General features: G+C 47.4%; 8 protein-coding genes across 8 annotated transcripts; 4 read left to right on the forward strand and 4 right to left on the reverse strand.

Moving 5' to 3' along the window:
* Positions 1–872: 872 nt before the first annotated feature.
* N7509_005994 (uncharacterized protein) lies at positions 873–2,466 on the forward strand (the record flags this gene model as incomplete). Its single annotated transcript, XM_056630631.1, has 8 exons — positions 873–1,062; positions 1,117–1,136; positions 1,215–1,251; positions 1,307–1,378; positions 1,489–1,750; positions 1,814–1,888; positions 1,948–2,015; positions 2,078–2,466. 8 exons carry the CDS (start codon positions 873–875, stop codon positions 2,464–2,466), a joined length of 1,113 nt encoding a protein of 370 aa, XP_056489933.1.
* A 594-nt stretch (positions 2,467–3,060) lies between these two features.
* On the forward strand, positions 3,061–4,783 carry N7509_005995 (FAD-binding oxidoreductase; the record flags this gene model as incomplete). Its single annotated transcript, XM_056630632.1, has 5 exons — positions 3,061–3,354; positions 3,422–3,525; positions 3,585–3,930; positions 3,982–4,217; positions 4,279–4,783. The coding sequence occupies 5 exons, from the start codon at positions 3,061–3,063 to the stop codon at positions 4,781–4,783; spliced, it is 1,485 nt and encodes a 494-aa protein (XP_056489934.1).
* Positions 4,784–7,650: 2,867 nt separating this feature from the next.
* On the reverse strand, positions 7,651–9,675 carry N7509_005996 (uncharacterized protein; the record flags this gene model as incomplete). The annotated part of the gene is made up of 7 exons (XM_056630633.1): positions 7,651–7,882; positions 7,949–8,049; positions 8,106–8,225; positions 8,289–8,550; positions 8,606–8,907; positions 8,976–9,073; positions 9,165–9,675. The coding sequence occupies 7 exons, from the start codon at positions 9,673–9,675 to the stop codon at positions 7,651–7,653; spliced, it is 1,626 nt and encodes a 541-aa protein (XP_056489935.1).
* A 676-nt stretch (positions 9,676–10,351) lies between these two features.
* N7509_005997 (putative arsenite efflux transporter ArsB-like) lies at positions 10,352–12,644 on the reverse strand (the record flags this gene model as incomplete). The annotated part of the gene is made up of 5 exons (XM_056630634.1): positions 10,352–10,696; positions 10,765–11,006; positions 11,071–11,673; positions 11,720–12,499; positions 12,569–12,644. 5 exons carry the CDS (start codon positions 12,642–12,644, stop codon positions 10,352–10,354), a joined length of 2,046 nt encoding a protein of 681 aa, XP_056489936.1.
* A 1,342-nt stretch (positions 12,645–13,986) lies between these two features.
* On the forward strand, positions 13,987–16,080 carry N7509_005998 (uncharacterized protein; the record flags this gene model as incomplete). The annotated part of the gene is made up of 4 exons (XM_056630635.1): positions 13,987–14,132; positions 14,191–14,327; positions 14,398–15,111; positions 15,197–16,080. 4 exons carry the CDS (start codon positions 13,987–13,989, stop codon positions 16,078–16,080), a joined length of 1,881 nt encoding a protein of 626 aa, XP_056489937.1.
* Positions 16,081–16,650: 570 nt separating this feature from the next.
* N7509_005999 (uncharacterized protein) lies at positions 16,651–17,223 on the reverse strand (the record flags this gene model as incomplete). Its single annotated transcript, XM_056630636.1, has 3 exons — positions 16,651–16,771; positions 16,825–17,160; positions 17,219–17,223. 3 exons carry the CDS (start codon positions 17,221–17,223, stop codon positions 16,651–16,653), a joined length of 462 nt encoding a protein of 153 aa, XP_056489938.1.
* Positions 17,224–17,806: 583 nt separating this feature from the next.
* On the reverse strand, positions 17,807–18,790 carry N7509_006000 (uncharacterized protein; the record flags this gene model as incomplete). The annotated part of the gene is made up of 1 exon (XM_056630637.1): positions 17,807–18,790. The coding sequence occupies one exon, from the start codon at positions 18,788–18,790 to the stop codon at positions 17,807–17,809; it is 984 nt and encodes a 327-aa protein (XP_056489939.1).
* Positions 18,791–19,212: 422 nt separating this feature from the next.
* Positions 19,213–20,084, forward strand: N7509_006001 (bZIP transcription factor; the record flags this gene model as incomplete). Its single annotated transcript, XM_056630638.1, has 2 exons — positions 19,213–19,330; positions 19,390–20,084. The coding sequence occupies 2 exons, from the start codon at positions 19,213–19,215 to the stop codon at positions 20,082–20,084; spliced, it is 813 nt and encodes a 270-aa protein (XP_056489940.1).
* Positions 20,085–20,324: the final 240 nt, after the last annotated feature.

Below are 20,324 nucleotides of genomic sequence, written 5' to 3' on the forward strand. Positions count from 1 at the left end.
CCGCGTACTCCGCTCATGCAGATACTCGAAACAAAGCAAAGCTCTGGTTCGTGGCGTGAAAATCATTGCTGGGTTTGGGTTGCAGATCGAGACATCCAGTGCATTAGCCGCCCCTGGAGATCCGCGGTAGGGGGTGCGATTTTCGGATTTTCAAACGCCCCTCAGTGCGATCGTAGGGCGGGCAGGTTGCTATACCGAATGCAGCATCTTCTCCGTTGCTCCCTTGTACTCGTAAGGTGTTCCTTAGTGAGGCAAGAAGTTCCCTTCTTGAAAACCCCAGACTCCATACTTTGGACCAAAATTGAGAAATTCCCTGATGTTACAGGACTATTGCGTTGTTCTCGCCGCGCGGAACGAGACTCCACTTCCCCGATAGACTAAAAGGGAAAATGGCAGAATTATGGTAGACCATACTCCGTACATGTAAGATCTGATCCCAAATGATCCATGGTGTTTAGTCCACGGACCTTTTACTGAACCGATTTATGGTGTTCCGTTCAACTGGGTCTTTGGTGGATCCGCTGTGGGTTTCTCCACGAGACAGTAGATACCACAGGGCGAAGTCCAAATTGTGTACTCCGTACGGTGTATGGAGTATGGAGCAATTACGAGTGTAGCTCGGCATATGCAAGGTTCAATGGTCAAACGCCAGTTTATAGGTAGGCTTCTTTGGTTCCAGAAAAACTTTCGCGGATGGCTTGACGTCTTGGGAACTGTGGATCGTCTTTCCTTCCTCCGCCATCACGTAATTGACAGCGGAATGTTACTTCCCCTTAGTTATATTTAATCCACGCCATTTTCCCTCCTCGCGTGGGTTACCTCAAAGCCCGTCTCAAATGTGGATGGTTTGTTCGGTCCGATGAGCCAGCAGTATGGCTGATGAGACGATCACGCCAGCCATGCCGCCGCCGGCTGGCCAGACTTCCAACTTTATCAACCCCGACTACACCGGAACGAAGTTCATTGCTGTGAACTCCGTTTTCCTTCCTTTGGCTGTGATTGCTCTCGCTGTTCGAACATGGACTCGACTCTTTGTGGTGCGCAGTTTTCGCTGGGATGATTGTGCGTATCTAACATTTTGACTGCGTGAGATTGGTCGCTAATTTTTCTGGTCAGACCTAATGCTTACGGCTCTTGTATGCAACTTTCATCATCTCGGTCGCCTATGAGGCAATCTGCCAATCCAAGCAAGGGTATTTACTGATGTTTTGTAGGTGCTGTCTTGTGCTCTTACTGGTGTGACATCAGATAGTAAGTTCTCCATCAAAGACATTGCTCATGAAGCACATCGCTGATTTGATATCAGTGCTGAATTGGGGCCTGGGAAAGCACATGTGGGATGTTTCCTCTAACTCATCTAACACCGCAATTTATGAAGGTTAGTTAAGCTCTCACCCATCGAGAAATCAGCCGATTGGGTGGATACTAAGCAAGTGCGATGAGAATAGCTCAATGTGATCGCCGCCATTTTATACTGCGCTGCTACAGGTTTCACCAAATGCTCGGTCCTCATATTTTATCTTCGCATCTTCCCTAGCCGCAACTTTCATATCGCTGTGTGGTCGATTGTTTTCATCGCGGCCGGATACAGCTTCGCCAGTATTCTCGCCAACATCCTTAGTTGCAGCCCTGTCGCCAAGGCCTGGGACCTATCCATAACGTCTGGACATTGCATGAACCGACCGGTCTTTTACTTCGCCAACGCGGGATTGGGTATATTCACTGATTTCGCAACTGTCATTGTCCCAATGTATGTGGTGTTGGATGATTCAATGAATCGGGGAGAATAATTGCTGACACATATTGTGTCTAGTCCATGGCTACGCCGATTACAGATGCCGAACCGGCAGAAGATTGCCGTTGGTGTCATCCTCGCTATGGGATGCTTGTGAGTGACATTATTCACATTTTACGTTCTGAATCACCCTGTTAACGGCCATACCATAGTGTCGGTATCGTCAGTTGCATCCGCCTCGTCACACTTTATAAACTGCTCGAAAGCCCAGATCTGACCTGTGAGATACATCTACGACTGTCGCTCTTCGTGAACCGTAACTGACTCTATGTGATCCTCCAGGGGTTACGACGGATGCGCTTATGTGGTGCACGATTGAACTAAATTTAGGAATCTTTGGTGGCTGTATCACAGCTATTCGGCCATTCATTCGACGATATTTTCCCCGGCTGCTGGGACTTTCCTCTGGCGGTGGATACGGCTCAACGCGATCTCGCAAGTATGGCCACCCTCTTGGCTCGATCCCTCGGAGCGACCATCCGGATTTTACGAATGGGGAGAATCAGTACTCAGCAACTCTTACCACCCACAGGGCTCACGGAAACGGGAGCGAGGAACACATTCTACCGACGCCGCGTTCTGCAGAGCATAACAAGGAGGTGGAGGCAGCAATCGGAATCGTGCGCACAGTCGAGTTTGACGTGGAAAATTCATCCACCTCTGCGCGATGAGCACAAAGAGCCCGAGGAAGTTCTGGATATCACAATCACCCTATTCTTTAAACAGATCCAGACGATGTATATTAGATGATTATATTGACGATCAACAAATAATACCCCTTATCACGACTCACTAGTAGCTCTCAATAAATGGACAATCCAAAAGAGTGGACCCCGTAGCTCAGCAGCTCGGAAAACCCCTCTCAAACATGATTCATGACTTCCGCTTGCCGAGGATAAACCGCCAGGAACCAGTTCAAGTAATTTGACTTTCTGCACTGCTAATTGTAGTATTGAGTTTTATGCACCAAATTCACGCGTCGGGTTGTGTTTATCGCAATTTCCGTGGCCTTGTTCCACCAGTCAATGCACTAAGTGGATTGTCCCCACAGACCTACTCACCCCATTCCAAATTACACCGGAGCTAAGCAAGATAATCGGAGCTAGGCAGCGTCGTGCTGTAGAGAACAGACGAAAGTCCCTATTCGAGAAAGGGTCGGACCTTGAGAGAGATGTTAGTAAGTTCCCCATGGCTACCGAACCGTTGTCTTTTTCCCCATGGCACTCATCCTGTTGTTCTCAACAATATCGTTTGTCTAACCCATCATGCGTTTAGGTTCTGTTGCTTTACCCCTAGCGGGTGGCCTTGCTACAGTCGCGGCCAACTCGGTCAGTGCCGGTTGCCGTGCACTGACGAAACCCCTTGGAGATGCGGTTTTCTCTCGTAACACCGAGGTCTACAAATACGAATCAAAGAACTTCTGGTCCAATACCGAGATCTTGTCTCCAGCATGCGTCTTCCGTCCGCAGTCTACCGAGCAACTCGCTGAAGGATTGGACGCGCTAGTTCACGCCAATGCAGACTTTGCTGTGCGTGGTGGCGGCCACATGGGTATCAAGGTTTGTCTCCACGCCCAAGAGATTTGGACTCTGTCAGCAACGAAGCGCGGTTGCTAACCGTTTGCAGGGTTCGAATAACATTGATGGTGGTGTTCTGGTGGTCATGTCCAATCTCACCACCCTGCAATTGAACGACGATCAATCCATCGTCTCGGTCGGCCCCGCATACAGGTAGGCGCTTCATATAGTTAGCTTCTCTCCAATGAAGCACGTAACTGATTTTGTGATAGATGGCAGGACGTTTATACTTTCCTCGCGAAACACGACCTGACAGCTGCAGGTGGTCGTCTCGGCCCTGTCGGTGTTCCTGGCTTGCTTCTCGCTGGAGGTGTCAACTTCTACGGCAACCAGGTGGGATTTGGATGTGACACTGTCGTGAACTACGAGGTCGTTCTGGCCGACGGCTCCGTCGTGCAAGCAAACAGGTCAAGCAACCCCGATCTCTTCTGGGCCTTGAAGGGTGGTAGCAGCAACTTCGGTCTGGTCACCCGCTTCGATATCGAGACGATCAAGTCGCGCAAGGTCTGGGCTGGTGCTCACACTGTTGCGGCTCAATATGTTGATCGCTTCCTGGCTGTAAGTTGCCCATTCACCTACCAATAGTTGCAGCTCTTTCTGACATACCAGGCCGCCGCGACGTATGCTTCCGACATCTCCGACCCAAAGACTCACATTGTCCCTGCTCTCGTGCCTGGTGACTCTACCCTGGCCTCGGTAATCCTCTTTTATGACAGTGAGACCGAAAGCTACCCCGAGATCTTCAAGCCCTTCACCGATATTCCTTCCGTGAGCAGCACGGTAGGGTTCAAGACTGTTGCTGAGTTTGCAGCCGAGACTGGAGAGATGGTCGTGGACGGTATCAAGTAAGACGAGTACACCTCCGTATTCCCGAGCAAAGAATTCTGCTAATTTTGTTCACTATAGTGATGTCTTTGTTGCTGGATCAGTCACGGGTGCCTCCTATGAGGAGCTTCACCAGGGCATCAGCATTATCAACACCACTTTCTTCAACGAGCTCCCTAAGCTGTACAAGCAAATTCCCACCGCAAATATCTCCACCATTCAGCTGGATTGGCAGCCAATTGGTGCTGACTGGCTGAAGGCATCCGAGGCTCGTGGTGGCAATACCCTCGGCCTGGATTCCTCAAAGACCTACCTCTGCTACGCTGAGGTTGTCGAGTGGATTGGATCGGCATATGACGATATCGTTGCTGAGTGGGTGGAGAAAACCACCTATGCGATCAACAATGCCACCCAGAAGGCTGGTCTCTATGACCCCTTCAACTATATGGGTGACTCTGCTGGATTCCAGTCGATCTTCCCTGGATATGGTGAGAAGAACCACCAGAAGCTGATCTCAATCGCGCAAAAGTACGATCCGCATGGTGTGTTCCAGACGTTGATGCCTGGAGGATTCAAGATTTATTGAGAGTCGCATTCAAAATGGACCCCACCCGCACAGCCACACACACAGCACAGCCAAGGCACACACACGTTTATATGGATGGTTACAATAGTAGTGTGGCTTGTAATATGCACTAAATAATAATAGAGATGTTTCCGATAATTCTAATTTAGCAGCAGCGGTATTCCTCAGCGCCACATTGACAGGCTAAGAAATTGTCGTATGTTAAAGAAAAAGAGCTGCGGAGGTTAGGGATTTCGACCCCAACCCGGGAAGGCGGATGGTCCCACACCCAAACGCAAATCAGTCAACGGCTATTTTTGGGAAAAACAATCGAAGACTTTGAGAACATCTTACCCATGCGAGATAGAAAACACTTGTAGAAAATGAAAATCGCTGGCTAATGGCGAGAGTGAGTATAGTTTTGTTCAAGAGACACCATCGAACGGTTGTTTCTGATCAAGTGGGTTATAAATGACGTCAGCAAGGAGTGTTCAAGACCTAGCCTGAAGAAATAGATTGAGGCTGTTGTTTGAAAGCTAGTACCAGGAAAGGATCTACAGGTACAGATATGCACATTACATGGGGCCATACGTGTACGTGATTGGGGCACCGGCTATGTCCGAGTTGCTGAGGAAGATATGTCGAATGGAATTACGAGTCGGTCAGACCTTTCTTCGCAACTACAACCTTCTTCGGTTCTTAGACACTGACCAAACTATGGTTCAATGTTCACACATAGCCTTGTCCATTTTCAGCCGAACCTAGTCTTCAACATGACTCTCCCCTCTAATCCATTGTGAACTATTCAGCTACGGCTATTTCTTCAATCCAGTAGATGGATGTGGAGACCTGACAGGGAATCATCAAATCTGCCCCGGGTCCAAATAAATCCAGCTGTCCCAGCATGATTTGGTATATATGTCTTCCTTTTGTGCTCTCACTTGAAGAAAGCCTGAACTTTTTCAGTCTTCCGATGGTAACTGTTCAGAATGTCTTCCCCAAGGGGCATCAGTCAGGCATGCGGAGAATGTCGAACACGCAAAATCAAGGTCCGCTCATCATTCTCTAAATTTATCGATAATTGGTTATTAACTTTCTGTTTTACGAGAAGTGTGATCTTCAGCAGCCTTCTTGTACTCGATGCATTAAATCAGGTCGCCAATGCCCTGGATATCGAGACCAGCTGGCCCTCCGCTTTCGAGATGAAAGTCAGATAGTCGCCCAGAGGGCGAAAGCCACAAATCACTCTTCGCCAACCGTCGGTCGCCGTACACAAAGATCACTCATAGAGGAATCATTTGAAAAAACTCTGGCGACAAACGAACTTGCGCAGAGAGGTGAATTATTCTTGTTACCCATCAACCTATTTATGGTGGATGTCCAAGACAGAGCAGCATGTTATTTCTTCGAGGTATTTGACTGGGTCGGTGCTTCAACACTGGTTGAAGGCTCATTTGATTATAAGGTAGATTCATTAAATGCACCTCTGGGTGAGCAAGCCTTGTTGGCCGGCATTACTGCAGTTGGAAAGGCCTCTCTTGCAAATCTTCATCAGTCAAATACCTTAAGAGAATCAGCGAGTGATGACTACGTTACAACACTCAGCCTCGTGAGCACGGCAATACGTGATACTCAACAAATAAAGGAAGACTCAACCTTGATTGCGATATTCTTGTTGTCTATTTTCGAGGTGAGCTAGGGTATTAGGCTGATAGTAAATGATGATGCTTTGCTAAAAATGGGGATACAGATGATTGTTGGCCAAGAAAGGAATTCTATCGATAACTGTTTAAACCATATTGTTGGTGCTGCAAATCTTTTAGTATCACGGGAGCGTGATAGTTTTCCAAAAACTTCCTCGCCTGAAATGTTCTACTGTCTGAGGAACGCAATTGTAATGGTCTCATTCAACCTTTACAAAATTATAAAAGAGCTAATTAAAGCCCCTAGGTCATTTGCTGCATTTGTCGCAAACTACCCGTACCTCCAGTAATACTCACAATTTCCAACCAGATAGCATCAACCACCCGTGACCCTCACAGTGCTGCCTCGCGTGACCTTACAGCAATCATGTCCAATTTGGCAAAGATTCGCCAAAAAATCGATATTGAGGAAATAAAAGATTCGCAATATATTTTGGGCAATCTAAATTCCATTGAATCTGAGCTCGAAGAGTGGGGAAATAACATTTCCCCAAGTTGCTACTACGACTCGGTTTCGACGCCAGCGCCATTTCAGATAACGCCCGACGACTCACTCCTCCCATATAGAAAATATTCCCACAAATATTCAAAATTCTGGGTGGCAAATATGTGGAACGAATATCGCACCACGAAGTTTCAAGTTTACGATATGATCTTGACACACTTGCGTCCTCTAGCTACGCTTACTGATGGTGCTCCGGATTGCGAGGGTGCTCGAGCACAATGCTCGAGAACCCGAAGCCAAATGGCACAGCTTTCTGAAGACATATGCTGCAGTGTTCCATATATTCTCGGCCTACTTACTCAAGAGCGTCGTGACTCTCCACAGCCGGCCGTAAGAAATTCATGTGGTGCTTTTGTCCTTCTTTGGCCTCTAACGGTCGCAGCTATTGCGCAACATTACCCATCACCCACCTCCAACTTTGTTTTCAATTGTTTTGATTTCATTTCACGTGGTATGGGTATTCAGCAAGCCACTGCCTTTCGTACTTGGGTAATCTCTTCATCTGCGCAATATACTTGGGCTGACAATATTTGACTGCCTGAGATACGAGTATTACTAGTAGTATTGATAGACAGCAATATGATAGTTATGATTTGGTAAAAGTCATCATGAATTTTTAGAAACAGTTATAGCTTCAAATGCCAAAGTTCCGCATCAATCCTGAGAGGTATTGAGCTTTACTAATAAACATAGATAAAGTCCTCATTCCGGAGATCTGTCATGTCTGAAAACCCATTGTCGGTCACACTCTGATCGCGGATCTCATTGACATCCTCTAGCTCAACGGCTTTGTTTGTCTCAATTTTATTTTTTGTCATCATTGACTCATCAATGACGACTGCCGACTTGCCGAGGGCTTCTCTTTGTCGGGAGTGTTTCTTATTGAGAAAGACTAGATATAGATCCATGAGACTATCACGGAAAGTTCACGAGGTTAGAATGACTCCATGGTTTTCATTCAATAGGCAATGCACTTACATCGCAAAAATTGCCACCACAACAAACATGATCAGGTTAGCAATCAAACCTGGTCGATACTCTGGAGCCTGCGAAGGAGAGTATAGTTGAGGACCAATAACCTAGGAAATCAATGGTCAGATATGGAAAAGGTAGGGCATATATATTGAGTGGTTACATTTCCGGTACACATTCCCACGAGGACAACCCCTGATGTACACTTCCTCTTAGTATCACCAGCCGTATTTTGTGCCTCCCATGTGTAAATTAGCGGCGTAATGGCAGCCATAGTGGATACCTATTTCATGGTTAAAACAATTATGCCCGGAGTCAATAAAGATAGTCACTAGTATAGGCTCACCAGGTAGTAGCCGAACAAAAGGACGCCCTTGTTGTCTCGTGGAGTGACAAGCATGATGATTGTACCAATTGCCGGAAGAATCGCGAAGAATACAATTACCAGCCCTTTTGTCTTGAAACGGGTTGCCACCCACCCGCCTCCAATGATCGCGACTATCTGGATGGCTCCGAATGGCAGATTGAACAGGATTGATTGAAAGCTGGTATAGCCAAATGATTTGACAATGAGGCTACCAAAGCTGCTAATACCGCCACTCGGGATTCTTTGATAATACTGTTAGATAAGGTATGTCATAGGGGGAATAAAAATAAACTTACGAGATGGCAATAATCAGAAAAAACCAGCTCCAAGTCTTCAGGTCGTAAAATGTTTCCCATACGTGATCCCAGCGCCATTGTCTCGACACAATTCCCATCTGATTAGCACGTAGACGTTGAACAGCAATAAACTTCTCTCGATCACTCAGGCATTTTGCCTCCATTGGAGAATCAGGCATCAATAACAAGACGAATGCGGAATATACTACTGTCAATAGACCGCAAAACATAAATATTATTTGATACGAATACAGAGTATCACTCTGTATATGGCCAAGGCCATATGTGAACAGGCTTCCAATCTGTGATAGGATGTTATTTATGGCAGAAGAAAAGCAAGTCGGGCGCAAGGCCTGTCAGGTCGACTTACGATGAATGTGAGACCATTCATACCGTTCCATAGAGCTGCACGTAGCGTTTGTTCGCTCCGCCGCCACCACATTTGTGTTACGGCGATACAAGAGGGTGCTGCATAATGATCATCAGCGTGTCTCCAAGTTAGGTAGCCGCCGTAAACCAAGGCAAAACTTGAAATTGAAGAGAGATATTAAAAACGTACCAATCATAGATTCAAAAGCCCCAAGAATAAAACGCATTGCAAGTAAGCTTTTGAACTCCGTACACGCAGCTGTTATCGTGAGAGCGCTTCCCCATAGAAAGACAGCTGTGCCAATGACCTTCCCGGTGGGTGCTTTTACGAGCAAAACCGCGGCCAAGGGCTGCATCGCAAGTTGGGCAAGGTATAGGATCGAACCCAGCCACGAATACTGCTGGCCAACAAGATGTGTGTCCTCGACTAGTCCAAATATCGATACGTAAGAGAGACACGATTTATCAAGCTGCTGAAAGAAGTAAGCGCCTAGTAATAGGGGCAAGACACGCAAGTCGATGCGTCGTAGAACCCGCTTTTCTTCTTCAAACGTGAAGTTGCGATTATCGTCGCCATTATTTACGCTGTCAAGGAAGTGAGCAACCTGTTTGCCAGCTGATGACTGAGGATTTGAAGATTCTTCAGCGACTGGCAATATGGTGTCAGGTGCCGTATTATTCGCCGTCATGGCTTTATTCATGTATCAGATGAGCTCGAAGAGAGAGTAATGCTGAGAACTGAAAGGTGAAAAATTCAAACTCGGACCAGCCCAGTGACTTAAGATAATTTTGGCTTTCTTTCACTTCTCACTTCACTCAAAAGTATAGGGCTATAGGTTCTTGAAGGATGAGGTCTGCCCCCACACTACGTGCTTTCCCCGCACCAAGACCCCCAGATTCCAAACCCAGACAATTAATTCCACCAATAAATGAAAGCCCGGATGAATGCGATAAGATCTTAAATTGTATTTCCTTCTTTAGTTTATAATATTCAGGCTGAACGAAGAAGAGTCTTGGCTGTGATAGTCCCTTACTCCTGAGCCTAACTCGTTGCCGAGGTTCTACCGGAACGGGGCATTACCTCAGGAGTTGAACAGCGCTGATACTGATATCTGGAGATATTTTCAGACCGTTATACGTGTTAACCTTGGAATATATTACAGGAAAATTCCTGGCTTCCTCAAGTAATTCTTATAGATTTTCCAGTGGCAACTCGATTATTTTGCGGGGGAGTTTAGTTGGCGCACAGAAGCTCTGCGAAGTAAGATGAGATCTTTGCAGACAGTCTGCAAGGAGATTAAATAAGCGGGAATTTGAATTCATGTTCCAAATCTATCATATATCATATCAGTGGTTTTCTCCATCCAGAACCCTCATTCAAGCATCATATGGCGTTTCTTTCCTCATTATATAAACCTCCCCAATCAAAACGGTACATCCAACCGCCATAGCGATCGCGATAATAGGAAGGTTGACGCGCGCAAACTCGATGCTACCCACACGAATGTATTTTCTTGCAAGTATATCGCGCCACAAAAGACCAGCTAGCGACGCACTGAAGGCCGTGCTGAACGCGCCATAGTTGACGCCAAGTGCCATGCTATACACCGTGGCCCAGAAGGTACGGTCACTGATAGGAACACCGCTGACATGATGAATTTCTTGCCAGGCTTGAACGACACGAGAAAGGAGAATTGTTGTACCAATATTTGTCCCGGCGAACTGGTTTTCAAAGATTCACTTGTTAGTAAATGGCTCGATAGAAGCTTCATGCCCCATTAAAGACTCACATTGCAAAGGATCGCAGACAAAAAGCCCATACCACCAACTGCGCCGACTGTTCCGGTCTTCTCAACCCAATGGTCCCATCCATACGCAAATACAGGAACCCATCCTTTGGTAACCAAAGCTTGCACAAGTACAAACATGGCCAAGGCAAACGGAACCAGTGGAAAGGGAAGGTGTGAAAGCACGACTGTGACAGTTGGAAATGTCTCTTGTAGCCAGACATAGGCAGTTTCACAGAGTGACACTAGGGTTGTTGGCTGATTCGACTCATCTTGTCCTCTACCGGCTCGCCTTTTCGGAGTCTATACCATTGGTAACATGTGACTGGGCCTTTTCTAGTTGAGTGGTGACATCCAGTTTTCCACTAGCCTTTGAGACTGAACTCGGAGACTGGACTTCAGGGAATGGGTTTTTCTCGCCTAAAATCGGTGCTGGAAGCGATGTCTCGTCGCAGTCACGCGAAGGTTTTGTGTCCATGGTAATCTTTATAGCATCGGGCTGACTGGTTATTTTCAAACTCTTCGAGAAGAAATCGGTTGTTATAGGCTGCCGTTCTTCGATGTTCTCCTGGGCGTTTTGTTCCGGGGAATTTCGGAGTGATTTCCGATGTTCACGTTCAGCTTTTACGGCCTCATGTTGTTGTCGGCCCACGGCAGCAATCCGGCGTGTCTCATGTCGATGAATCCAACCTGTCCCGAGATCCCAGCAGAGCATCACGAATGCGGCAGGTAATGTAACCCAGAAAACGGGACGGTCGTGGCCGGAATTGCTAGCGGCGTTGATAGCAAGGATGGTGATGAGGGTCGCAGCCATGATGACGGCGCCAAAAGCCGCACCTCCCTTGTCCAGGAAAGGGTTCATAATTTCTTCCAGCGAGAGAAGGGTTCCATTCTCTTCGTTTACCTCCTCCTCTTCTTCTTCAGCACCACCTCTAGCATGGGGTATATTCGGATTCACTGGGGGGTTTGCCCCTGGCTTCCTCTGGGAGCTCATGCATTTCAATCGTCACCGGAATCAAAGATTCATCGGCGAAAATGATATAAAGCAGGAATGGGAAAACCACTATAGCAGTCACCACTACCGGTACGATCATGTTCACTGTGTACACGAGGAATTTGATGTTGAAAGCGCCCGCCAGAACCAAATTTGTCGGGTTGGAGGACACCAGGATTGCGGATGCGATATTAGCGATGGCGAACTGGCTATGTATCCAAGCTCTTGGATGAACGATATTACTAGACACGCGTGTCATGTAAGCGAGGAAGGCCGTACCGGATAAAATGATGGGATCATTTCCGATAAAGCTTCCCAGCGCGAAGAAGAATGTGTAGAGGTAGAAGAAGAGTCGATGGCCCACCCCGTCACCTTTTTGGAGTACCTTGAAAGCCAAATATCGGATGAGGCCAGAAGCGTCGATCGAAATGGCGATATAAGCCAATGTGAGAAAAAATACCAAAATGTCGATTGGTGAAATTCCATCTGCGCCAACAGTCCCGTCATGAACTTCCTGTCGCCCGATAGCCAAAATTGCGAGTAGAAACAAGTCCGCTATCAACGGCGCTGTGACAAAGTTCAGAGGAAGGTTCAGCCTTACAAGCAAACTCGGCTTGCCGTTATTTTTGTGGGGGATTTCGCGACGACGTATTATTCGTAAAGCCGCTAATCCATCCAGGACTGCGTTGTGAAGCCATCGGGGGATGTAGAATGGGATATGGAAAGGAAACAGTACGACAATATCTATGGGAGTTAAAAAAAATCATGATTAGTGCCAGTCGAAGCCAATTTGCGACAGTTGCGCCAACTCACTAGTGAGAACAAAAATAATCAGAGTGATTATTGATCGCCAATCTTTGATTTGTTCGGTATCCAGATTTTCAGCCATGGCCAGATAGTTTCCCCTCACGCCCGTGGGCGGTAAATAAAACGAGAGGTTTGTCGCGTGAGGAAATCCGTTGGGAAATGAGACATGCGTGGCGGAAATGCCTGTCTATTGAGGAGCAGACGCCCCGTCAGTTTTGATCCGGTGTATGCGACAGAGCGGCATTTTTAAGAAAAACCTGGAATGTCAAGGATGGGAGAAACTCCTACGTTAGGAAATTTAAACTTCGTTTATTCCGTAGAGCGGATTCTGGATAGCGCCACACGGAGGGCTGCTCTGCTCTTAGCCGTGTCTCTTGAGGAATGAAGGGTCTAGGATTAGATTCCTCGCATGATCAAGTTGGCGGTGAGAATCTAGCAAGCAAGAAGTACTTCTCGTAGACCTGGAGGTTCTTTTAGGCTGATGATTCCTGTGTATTTATTTTCTTTTTTTCTCTTTCTTCCCTTCTAGAGCTGTGAAGGAGCTGAGCTTCTGAGTTGAGCTAGCAGCGGGTGGTGGGTTAGCAAAAAAAATCCAGTGTCTAAGCCTCAACGATTCAGCAATCAGGGAGAGCACAGATAGCACGGGTGAGTGAGAACAGTCTTGATTAGTCTAGTTTCCAGGGTCTAAGCCTCAGAGAGCAGGCATTAGACTAGTTACGTCTCGTAGTTACATGGAAGAACTGAAAGGGAAAGAAAGGCCAAGACTTTGGCTGCCCGACCCCGCGTGGATCATTCATCACACTTGAAGTTTCCGTCATCAGATCTAGAACCTCCTGAAATACCTTATTTATTCACTATGTCGACATGTCAACTTGCCGCTGCAGTGCTTGATTCAGCCCAGGTATCAGCTCCTCCTCCAGTCCTCGTAAATCACTTTTCATTTCTGTGGGATTACTGGTCACGCCAGAATACATGTAGCGAGATGCACGGTGCCCGATGGACCAACCAGTGCGCCCGCTAATTTGCCCGACTCGTATTCAGCGCCCCAGCTGCTGCGGACGCCCGGATTGCTATCACGAGGGCTCCTGCCCGGTTTGAGCGACAACACAGTGGGGCATGTTTTCCCTCGGCTGCCAATCGTCCCCGGACTGAAGCGATTGACTTGTGCAAATGAGGCTCCCGCTGACGAGAAGATATGCAGGGTGGTATGTGCTTAGTTCGCTTTTCTTGATAATCCTACACCCGGGCGGACGCGCCCTTTTCATCACGAACTTGTGGATTTCTCTCGCCCTTTGTCCATTCCGATCTTGATATCATGAACGAAGATGCCAACATGCAGCAGAAGAAGCTAGTGTCGACCAGGTCAACATATGCAACCATACTTTTATCATAAACCCAGTTGTCCAGGGTATGGAAGATTAGCAATGCCGGCCATTCCATTTCCTGCATACCTGCCGGAGAGCCAGCTCGTGCAACGCAGTACAAATATCCACAATGCCACTCATTCAGGTCTAGATGTTGTTTGCGCTTGGCCGGTCTCTGGGCAATATGGACCTGGAACCCGTGTTCTGTATGACCCTCAAGGAAACTGTACCAGCAAGATTTCGGAATCCTAACATCGGGTGCAGATACTACGTTTTGGTGGCGGCTTGTGTATTTGCTCGCAAAGCAGAATGGATTCGAAATGCGGGTCTTGCGGCTGTACTACTCTTCCCCGCTGTCGCTGCTCTCCACGGAATCGTCTTAGCGACCTTACATCGAGAAGGTGAGTTCATTCTTGCGAGAAGGGGGCTTCAGATCCTTCCCTTGATCAAGCCAGTGTCTAATGGAGATAGGGGCGGTTGATATGGATGTCTATGGAGCATTTCAGTTATGTTCAATTGGAATTTTAACCGCCCCGGCCACGGTCAAGCTCTCGAAAACATACTTCAATAACCCCGGTCGCAATATCATATTTCTCTGGACTGGGCTTATCCTCGCGGGCCTTCTTAGCTTGACGGTAGAATTCATTCGTATTGAATCTACAAGCTGTCCAATTGACGACCAAGCAACCATAGAATGGGCGGCCAAAAACCACACCTTTCCTTACAACATGTCTCCTTCCTGTGGCATGATTTGTGGAGAAGATGGACCTTTCTCCCCTTTACGACAAGGCGCGGCTGACAATATTTACGTGATACCTGTGCCTCATGCGTTAACTTTCAATACTGCTACTCTTATTTCTGCTGCTTGTTGTGTCCCTGCAATCCTATCTTTGGTGTCAACTTGGATTAAAATCCTTGAGTATAATTGGGAAACATTTTCCTCTCGTTATGTGAACTCGACCAATTCAACCGAGTCGACTGAAAAGTCCGATGAACGACCGATCAAAGGAACAAATGGAGCCACTCCAAAGCAGATGAATGGAATTGCTGCCAGAATCAGAGGCTGGCTGACGCTCATTGAGATTCCCGTCTTCGTTGCGGCGGTTCTGGCTATTTTAGTCAAGGGCGAGATGAACTTTTTCAGCGAACCAGTCAATTATCAGACTGAACCAATTACTAGCATCGGTGAGTCTTGAGGATACCCATACTGCCATCACGGCCATGCGAGCTTGAGTTTAAATTTACTAATTGATGTAACGTCTTATTATAGGTCAATGGGCCCCGATTGTTGGTACAGGACTTGCCGCAATCGGATCATTGTATGTTCTTTTTGCCGCGACTATGGACGCTGACGAGAGTGAGAATGATGATCAAGAAATTCGTTTGGATGCAGATGCCAATGCAGACGCCAGTGAGCACAACTCGAACTGTACAGAGTATACAAGCAGAGGCAATAGTCCAGAGTCATTGGACAGCATCAGTCCCCAGCGCAGCTCTCAAATGATTGATGGAAGTCCCTCTACAGAGATAGTGAGGACAAGCACGCAAGCTTCTATAAGCCCCAGACTCCCGCGCACAGCAACCAACCAAAGCGAAAGGTCTGTTCATTCGGGCGGAAGGCGGAAGGTGACTCAGTATCTTAATTTAGCAAGTATGAAACTTGCCGCCAAGGCACATGATCAATTCCAAGATTCAGGGTATCACGCCAAAGGACTTTCAAGCTTTCCGGAAGTCCCAGGCGAAATCTTTCGGAATGAAAATTTACCAGAGATTCAAAGAGCCTATTCTCCGATCCCTCGCTCCAGGGCTAGCAGCTTTATTGGGTCCGAGTCATCTCATGGAGAAGGCAGCTCACGAGTACCATTGGAAATTCCCCGACATCTTTCACTACCAGGGCCACCAACTCCGACACGCCCAATCACGAGACCCAGGCATGCTTATACGTTGCCATCAAGAGGTGGGTCATGTGCGGTTGGTGGAGGGCATCTTGGTGACACTCTTGATGAGGTTCCGTTTGCTCGAGACACGGGTATAGAAACTGCTGCAGAGACAAGTATTGCCCATGCAAGCCGACCGTCTGCGTTGGAAGTTAGTCCCACAACTCTCACACCTAACAGCCAAGAAGCGCCGAAAATTGTCGTTTCTTCCGATTAAGAAATAATTCCCGGCACCTTCGAGTAGGTGCTCGCGAGATACCGGCACTATAGAGGATCTTCCACTTAGAGAACTATTGTACATACTACTAGTAGCACATTTCGTTAATAATTATTAACTTAAGCAATGAATATCACAATAAATATGAGTTACTACTTCATGATGTCAAAATGGCATAGAATAATCAAAATTATCGATATTGATTGACAAGCTAAGAGTAGGATCGTGGTTGGTTATCAAGATATGAATAGAATATGTTGGAAAAGTCGCCGAGCTCTCAGATTTTGGCTTCATTCGGGGATTGTCTTATGTTTCCAGTAGAGCTTTCAAGCAAGGGTCTGGCTTTTCTTATCATGGCGTTCCCAAGCTGGCATCTAGCGTGGGTTTCCAGAAACACACAACACGGAGCTATCAGCTGGTAGGTTCATTTTCCAGAGAATAGGGGAATTCGACGGCGTACGGCCTTGATATTGCAATCATACCCCGATCAAGTTGCATTTCTATTGACCAAAGGCCTGACAATTGAAAACAAACACCTCGCCTTTTGTTGAACAATGCTTTAGTGACCACTTAGTTTGATCTTTCGCCTTCCCGGAGCTCCACCCCCGATGGGCGTTGGATCACTTCATTGGGCCAGAGACGCTCGTAAAGCTCTCTTCCATTGATCCATCCTTTCCAGAGTCTGTTAGAGCTATATCTATTCAGCACTCAATTCAGGTTATTCGCAAGTCGATACCCTCTCACCTCAAACTGAATACTTTTGGTGCCAGGTTGTAAGCACGAAGTAAGATGCAGGTGACCACGGCATCATAAGGCTTGCGACCCGTTTTGATGAAGTTAAATGACCCCTTTTCTCCTTTAATAACCAGTGGCTCCCCGCTGTTGCCTCGCACACCATTCAGGTAGATTCCGTGTTCGATATCCGCAAGTATCGGGGTGATGATTGCGTCGTCGTGGGATGGGCCCGTTATTTCGACGCGCGCAGCCTCGGCGATTTTGGGCACGTCTCGAATGAGCTGGGGCCAAGAAGTCTGCCATTTGGGAGCAATCAGATCCAGGATTTGGTAGTAGTGAGTGTACCTATTATCGGTCGGTGGGAAGTATTGGACTCTCTTTCTGATTCGGTGAATAGCCATACCCCATGATACTAGACTGTTTTGAGAGATGACAGTTACTCGTCCTGGGGAAGTCGATAGAATTTGCCGAGAGACAAGTAATCGATAAAGGATTCAAGTTTAAAGATTGAGATGGGAGATGGGAGATGAGTGATGAAGGAAAGAGATTCCTGTGTTGACTTAAGTTGGGTGTCCAGAGCCTTCAGTGGTTGGAAATGTAGAAGAAAGATACCTAGTAGGCTCCAGCCGGACGACCAAGCCCTCATCAAACGGGTACCTACTACACTACTTAGTACTTTAGTTGTTGTTTAGCTTGATTGTATAGTTACTGACGGGGCTTAAAAGTCTTTGTCTTTGTTTATCAAAGTGATTTAAATATTCAATTAATTCCAAGGCTGAGAACGCCGGGTGTTAACATGAAATCAGTAAACTCAGGATACCAAGTAGTACTAGTAATATTTGCAGGTGTAGGAGCCTTGGAACTTGAAGGTCAGGCATATATACGACTAGTACTAGTGTTCAATCCTTTCAAGTGTAACACTCATGCGACCGCACCAATTTGGCCAACCTTCGGTTGGAATAACAGCCTGGGAAATACCAAAAACTCCTGACTACTTGTTCAACTCAAGTAGTTCCATTGCATCTTCTTCTTTGAGCCAGGTCTCAAATGTTTGTGTTTCGATGCGGGTCTTGAGCTGAGCAGGTTCAATCACATTAGGGACTCCCGCGCAGTAGCTATACTCGCCCAAGTACGCAGCACCCATGAGAATTTCTAACGGCACCCCAGTTTTCTCGCTCATTGCTTCCATGGTCATCTGAATCAGCTTCACCTCATTGCCAAGAGTCTTAGTCCATATGGCCCCGACCTCTCCCACTGAGAGGTAATCATCATACGCGAGCAGTCTTGTGCGTGGCTCTTCATCTTCCACTAAGGCTCTCACAAATAGGCCGGTAGACCGAGGAACGTTGATGATGGGGAAGCGAGTCTCCTTGCCTGTAGGCAAAATAGACACCCAACTCTCACTTTCGGGGTCGAATTTGGGATAGAGGAACGCATTGGTGATGTAGGCTCCGATATAGACGTAGGAGGTCTTTCGGGCCAATTCCGGCTGCTGATCTTCAATATACTCGACAATTTTTGCTTTTGTCTCCCAGTGATAGGAATAAGGGTATTTCCCGTTTGATGCTTTGCTCATGGGACCCAGTGCCGAGTAGATGAATCGCTCCAGGGTTGGAATGGTTGCTGCTACTTTGGCCGCATTCTTCCCGTGCATCACTTCGATCTCGTAGGCTTCTTGGGAAGCAGTAAGCGGATATTGTCCCAAAGCAATTGCCTTGCGAAACGGAATCCAAAAGTCGGTATTCAGGAAAATAGCGTGGACGTTGTCAAACGCTCTTTGAAGAGAGGCTTCGTCTTCGAGGTCCCCTTTGACCAGTTCGGCACCTCGCTTCTCAAGGTCCATGGCCTTTTCTGAGTTTGGCTGGCGAGTTAAGCAGCGAACATGCCAGTTGGGGAGTTCCAAGAAGGTGCGAGCAACGGAAGCCCCTTGGGTGCCAGTTGCACCAACGATTGTTATTGTCTTCTTTGCGGACATGTTCGACGAGAGACTCGGATATGGTTGATAAAACTTGATAATTGAAGATGAAGTGGAAGTGACTTGGATTTCTTTTTCTTTTTTTCTTTTTCTTTTTCTTTTTCTTTTTCTTTTTCTTTTTCTTTTTCTTTTTCCTTTTCCTTTTCCTTTTCTGGCGTTAAATAAGCTCTTTTATAATGGAAGAAAGGTGTGAGGTGAGAACTCAGACAATTCTGGAAGATATAGTTCCTGCATGCTGATTGGCCGATCCGCGTAAGCCAGTCAGCCAGCGCGGGTTTCGGGGTTAAGCGTAGCCCCGGCTGAACTTGAACCCTTCCACCTTGCTCACACCATTTCCCTTCTGTGAATTGGACTTCCACAGGACGAATCGGAGTCATCGATTGCCAGTCTCTGAGGCCGAAAGAGCTGCCTGGGCACATGACATGGCCGCCTCAATCCATGAGAACACCCACAGTGCGGAGGGCTCATCGAAGTCGCCGAAGAAGCGGGTCATTACGCCTGCCCGCAAAGCACAGAACAGAGCCGCCCAGCAAGCCTATCGTACGTTACACTATGCCCATTGGAATTGATGTCTAAATACTAAAGTTTCATTTTTAAAGGGAAACGACAAAGTGAGCGCAAGGCTCAATCGATCTCGCAGCGAGGGGTTACCAAGAAATTGGCCCCCCGGCCGTCAGCAGCGTCCCAAGAGGAGAGCTCTCCTGTTTCTGAACCCGAGTCTGCAACGTTCCGGAGACCATCGCTAGAGATATCGGACCTGAGGATTTCTCAAAGGACGACTAGTATACCCCTCGCTGATCCGATGGCGAACACTCTGCGAACCACCCGGGATACTATTTGGGGGGCTGTTCTCAATAACGCCGTCTGTCTTGGATTCGATCTAACCCGACTCGCAGATTGTCGCCGACCTTACATATCCCCGTTCTTCAAATCGATTACATCACAGGATGAGCCACAGGCTGTTGTTGCGTCTACATTTGATGCCACAATACCGGTTCATCTGCAGCCGACGATGGCCCAGATCCTAGTTCCACACCACGCGAGTCTCGATCTGATACCATTGCCCCTTCTCCGCGATCGAGTGATCATGATGTCCTTTGCAATGCCGCAGATCTTTGACCTTTGGGACCTGAAGCTAGACATCTACGTACACCACGCGCTAGTTTATCGATCTGGTGGATCCCATCGTGAATACCAATCGTGGGACCAAAATAGCTGGAAAGCCACACCTTGGTTTTTGCGAAAGTGGTGTTTGGACTGGGTCAAGGAGCTGGCCGTAAGCGAAGACTCCTGAACGAGACGTCTGCTTGACTCAAGGGCACGGGCTAGATTCGGGAAAGTTTTCCCTGTTGTGTCCACAAAACGCGTTATTTTTCGACAAAAGCATGGACAGGCAGAGTTTTGCAAGGACGGCTATCTTCCCATGACATTACATGGCACTGCTATCTCACGTTTCGGAAGAGCTCCGCATCGAAATGCGGGGAAGATAGCGGATGCGAATTGCCGAGAGTTGGATATCTGTCCGGGACAGACT

Source organism: Penicillium cosmopolitanum (assembly GCF_028827165.1).
Source record: "Penicillium cosmopolitanum strain IBT 29677 chromosome Unknown utg000006l:49.0-5199605.0:1.0-5204138.0, whole genome shotgun sequence".
In the NCBI taxonomy this organism is placed as follows: Eukaryota; Fungi; Ascomycota; class Eurotiomycetes; order Eurotiales; family Aspergillaceae; genus Penicillium; species Penicillium cosmopolitanum.